This window comes from Vitis vinifera, chromosome 4 (assembly GCF_030704535.1).
Source record: "Vitis vinifera cultivar Pinot Noir 40024 chromosome 4, ASM3070453v1".
Lineage (NCBI taxonomy): Eukaryota > Viridiplantae > Streptophyta > Magnoliopsida > Vitales > Vitaceae > Vitis > Vitis vinifera.
The window spans coordinates 10,096,135-10,101,228 of NC_081808.1; the positions used below are offsets into that span (position 1 = coordinate 10,096,135).

General features: G+C 35.6%; 1 protein-coding gene across 2 annotated transcripts; it reads right to left on the minus strand.

Moving 5' to 3' along the window:
* Positions 1 to 978: 978 nt before the first annotated feature.
* Positions 979 to 4,163, minus strand: LOC100246105 (uncharacterized). Of its 2 annotated transcripts, none has more exons than XM_010648390.2 (2): positions 3,743 to 4,163; positions 979 to 1,912 (listed from the first exon to the last, which is right to left on the minus strand). In XM_010648390.2, exons 1-2 carry the CDS (start codon positions 3,834 to 3,836, stop codon positions 1,215 to 1,217), a joined length of 792 nt encoding a protein of 263 aa, XP_010646692.1. In that variant the 5' UTR covers positions 3,837 to 4,163; the 3' UTR covers positions 979 to 1,214. The 2 variants fall into 2 exon arrangements, with proteins under 2 accessions (XP_010646692.1, XP_010646693.1); XM_010648391.2 differs by having other exon boundaries at positions 979 to 1,990; positions 3,743 to 3,831.
* Between the last annotated feature and the right edge of the window lie 931 nt (positions 4,164 to 5,094).

Sequence of the window (5,094 nt, forward strand, 5' to 3'; positions counted from 1 at the left end):
ATAGAAAGAATGAGACGTTGATTTCTAGACTTGGTTACCGCGTACCAAACATTGCTCAATAAAAGAAGATAGGTCAAAGGTGGTTAGAAAATGGGATGGGAAGATGGAGTTGGGATGGTTTTCTTTCCATTATCTTCACGAACAACAGCGCAAGTCACGTAGAAGTTTCTAGGAAATCATGGCGTCAATAATTATATTCTAAACGTTCTAATAATAAGGTTGACTACAATCTACAGACACCTCTGACACGTACAAAACCTTCTCAAAACAAAAATACTTTAATCCATTCAAATAGATTCCTGGAGGGGATTTAGGAGCTTAGGACAAAAAAGGTTGCCACGCCCCCTCCCTTACTCCAGGAAACATTGCCCACCTCCTCTCTTCATGACTGCTACAAAAACTACTGTAAACCTTCAAAGGTTAGGGCAGAAAGTCAAGTAGAATCCCCCTCTGCTCAAGAAGGAAAACGTCTCACTTCTAAACAAAAAATAAGTTCAATTACACATCCAAAAACATAGACTACTACAATTTTGAGTTATCCTCCGGCTTTTCTTCTTCCCTTTCTGGTGAAGTTGTATGTTGCAGTAATGGAGGTCTCTCCTAGGTGTTGTAAGGTGAAAAGGGTTGAACTTGGCATGCCTCTTCTGTTCCAAACTTGTCCCGTTCCTTAGATCTTAGCTCATGTAGGCATCATTCAAGTTTTTGCAATCTAGGCATGTCCCATCCAATTGTAACTCTAGCTCCTGTCATGAGATTGGAGGTTCCCTCCTCAACTGCCCACTGCAGCCGAACAAGGATGGCCGTGAGCTACTGAATAGCTCCTCAGGCTTCGTCTAGCACAGCGATTTATTGACTCTGAAGAGACAGTAAGTCCTATACAAGAATGGTGGTTACTTTAAAGCAAACTGATAAACCATGGAGGAGAAGAATATTTTCTTAATTGAATAAATCATCATACTTTTGTATGCCCAAATATAAAAAGAGATAAGAGGACGCCCTAACATCTCCACAATAGACACAGAATAATCGATCTATATTGTAAGAAATTGAGCACTATTCAAGACCTGTAAAAAACATATATCCCTTTGAAGGATTTGTAAAGGCACATGTGATCAAGGACAGTTTTCCAATTAATCTTGACAGCTTTTGACAGGAACAATCCACATTACAATGAGGACCAGATTTTCCACATCTATGAAACAACAGGACAAACATTAGTCTTCCATCGCCATCTCAGTTATGGAGTCTTCCTTGGTCGTATTAGTTATACCCTGCTCATCTAAGCCAGAATAGGTGACAAGTCTCTCAACAGACACTTTAATCACATCTCGTCGCACTGCAACATCAGAAACTAACCGACTAACAGAAAACATAGCCCAACCTATTACTGCTAGACCAGTAAAGCCTGTAGTTAGAAATCTAAGCGGCGAAGAAATGATAGCGCTGGCAATAGCAAACAAGGCCACTGCCTGCCCACTCAGGCCCACACTGGTGTTAGTGAACACAAGCAAACCTGTCTTACAGTAGACTGCAAAATCCTCGCAGTTGTTTTTGAAAATCTGATAGACACCAAATCCATGCTGGAGGAGGAAGGAGGCACGGTGAATGACATCTGCTGGTGGGTCAGATGCGGCAAGGGTACAGGTTCCTCCTCGAAACTTGGCAATAAAAAATGCCAGTGAGACATCATATCGAAAGAGGTAGAGATCGCCATCAGCAAGGAAACAGTCAAGACAGGTAGAGATGACACCACCTCTAAGCCTTAAATGATAGCCACATCTTGGGCATGGAGTGTCCGAAGAATGAGAAGGAACTGATACGAAAAAGGCACGATCTAACTCAGTTCCAGTACCAATCTCCTGACCTGATGCTCGAGTGAAGTGGATCACCATTCCTTCACCGGTGTATATCCCTGTTCTCATGTGGCAGATGCAGTGTGGTCAAGTATTCAGTTGAAAATTCTTGAGCCTATCAAGATATTCAAGGGGACCTTGAAAAGAATAATAAAGAGAGAGAATAAGAAAAAGGATGCCAATTGGCTAGGCCTAAATTCAAACTCATTATCTCCAAATAACTAGGGCTCGGATATAATGTCAAGTTAACAATTTGATCCAAAAGCTTATATTGTAAGGAATGGCGGGGCAAGTTGATTTAAGTTAAAATTCTGACATGTAATGATTGGCATTCATTTAACATTGTGAAATTGTGACCCTTGTATACTTTTCCATCGGTATTTCTTCCAAGATCTCATGAATGCATTTGTTCATATACACAAAGTTTCTAATCCACACACTCATTTATGTCAATTATTATCTTACCCATATGTAAATCATGGGCATGTTACCTTCTCACTAGAAAACAATTTGTGCCAATTAACTTGGTAGGACAGATAATAGCCTCATGGCACAGGTTAGGCCTCATGGTAGTTTATGCAACAATGAACATCCCCATTGTTCTTGCAAAGCATGAAAAGGCAAACTAGCTCATTCATAGAATCCATTAGAGACATCAAAAGGCATTCCAGATAAAAGGGCATAAATTGCAAAAAGAAGAAGAATGCCAAAACACAGTATTTAAGATGACTCAGCTGATGATATAATCATTCAAAGTGCCCAGATTAAAAGCATCATTTTCACCAAAAAAAAAAAAATTCTGAATGAGTCCCTTGAGGAAAACTTGTTCAAATGGAACACCACAGGGTGACCCAAAAAAAAATATTGTTTGTTTCTAGGAAAAATGTCAAGCTGCAAAGCTTGCTAGAGAAGTATAGGTAAGGTTGGATTTATGATCCTATCAATTGCATCTTTCTCCATATCTCTAACAAAGAGCAAAGATTAGGTAAAAACAGTGGGTTACCAAGGCAAAAATCATGACAAAAAATTGTCTTAGCTGGAGAAAAACTCTCTGGGACATTGATGAAACAAACACAATCCAAGGTTTCCTTTGAGATATCAGAACTGTAAGGCAAGGGATGAGATAAAGGAAAAAGGATATCATTTTAGCAGCATCAAAAAATGATTCCTCCTATCCCTGGCATTTTTTAATATTTTTGTTCCTTAAGCAACCATCAGGAGAAGCAAAATACACCTGTAAACTGATTAATAAATTTGATGAAATAGCAAATAATGAAGAAAAAACAATTGGAAAGCAATAGTCATACTTCTAATCCTCAAATCTATAAACAAAAGAAGAACACCATTTGATCCATCCATCAGCTGAAAAAAAACAAATATATTGTAATAAATTGCATCATAGAGGGATTTTACCACGAATCATTTGATTCTGATTTGAGTCCCAAATGAAACATAAAAGATTTTATTTATGAATTCTTTTAAACAAACAATGCATTGAATCCAGAAAATTCTGGCTCCTTTCCAAAAGGAAGAGAATAAGTAATGGGCCCACTTCAATGTCTCAAATAAACAGGGGAGACTTGATAGCTATGGTGTAATAATCAAGCAAATATAGAATTACTAAAACCTAATCCAGAAAATATGAACTGGGTTTCTCTGACAAGCCCACAATAGTTAAGCAGAAGGAAGATTCATGATATGGATCTCCCATAAGAGTGTTTGGCGGTCAGAATAAACCAGAGAATCAGTCAATCCACACTCACCCACAAATTAAACATCTAATCTATGTATGTTGCTGAATAATAGCAAAAACAGAAAGCATGAATCAAGCACCGTTTGGTTGCCGAGAAAGAGAAGGAAAATGAAAAGAAAAGGAGGTTGTCACACACCATGATGCGCATAGATGTGAGCAGTCCGCCATGAGTATATGTGATCCCCAGGCTTGAGTTGCTCTCTGCTGATCTTGTCTGAAAGCACCCCCATCTCTCTTTCTGTAAGTGGGGATGATGAAATCTCTCTCAAATCTCAGTCAAGTGAATGAATTGAAACAACTGAAACCCAAAGTTGTGAATGCACTCCTCCCTTGCCCTTGAGGCTTTCTTACACTCTCCCAGATAAAATTTGAATATAAAGCACTTTGAGAAGTATAAAATGTCCGTTGGAACTAGCAATGGGAAAATGCTCAATGTATAGGATGATGGGCAAGTTGTGAACGCAATCCTTTTCCAGCTTTTTCCCCTATATTTAAGTGTTTTTGACCCACTGAATCGGACTTGCAATGGAAGATTCTTTCTCTTTGGTGTAAATATTAAAAGCTCTGTTTTGAGTAGATTCACAAAGTCCTCATACCCATTTATAAAAAAAAATAAATACATAATACACTGAATATTAAAATGAAAAATTATTGTAATATTAAAGGCATTTTTGAATAGAACCACGAGCTCCTCACGTCCACTTAGGAAAAAGCACTTCTGATAGTAAAAGCATTTTTGAAAAGCCATTCTCCAACCCTAACTAAAGCTATTAGTCAAATCAAACTTGGCTGTCCTCGTAAATAAATAAGATGTCGGTGAACATGAAGAAAGGAAAATAAATATATATTTGAAAGTAATTTTAAGAATATTAGAAATATTTTTAAAAAGTTTTTTAGTTAACACTTGACCTGAAGCTTTTTTTTTTTTTTTTTGAAAATATTAAATAAAAGTATGATTAAGAATTATATGATTTATATTCAAATATTAAAATGGTGTTTGATTTTTTTATTGAATTGAAATAAACAATAAAAGAAATTAAAGTATTTAACTTTTTCCATTTAATTAAACCATATTGATTTTAACTTATATATTTAAAATAAATTTGTTATTAATTGGTTCAATTTAATTATCTTGATATCAATAAATTATTTTTAATTAAATAAAAAATTAAATATTTTAATTTTTTTATTCAACAAAAACACAAATACCATCAAACTAGTTTTGATAAAGCTTTACATATTTTTATAATCATTCTCAAATGGGTACTATTTATTTTTAAAAAATAATTAGAGTTTTATGATAAGATCATATACATGATAAATTTTTAGTATCTTATGAAAAATATAAAAGAAAAATATTTTGAAGGAATTTTTAGTAGTGATAATAAGGGATAACAACGTTGTGGTTTCAAGGAGTGTCACCCGGTCCCAATTATTAAACCATAGTCTCATCCATGTTTCAAAAGAATAATTAAACAAGATAAGGTG

Coding starts and splice junctions, on each gene's coding strand:
- LOC100246105 (XM_010648390.2), bottom strand. CDS start 3,836: ATGGGGGTGCTTTCAGACAAGATCAGCAGAGAGCAACTCAAGCCTGGG. Junction 1,913..3,742: donor TCACATCTATGCGCATCATG/GTGTGTGACAAC, acceptor ACATGAGAACAG/GGATATACACCGGTGAAGGA.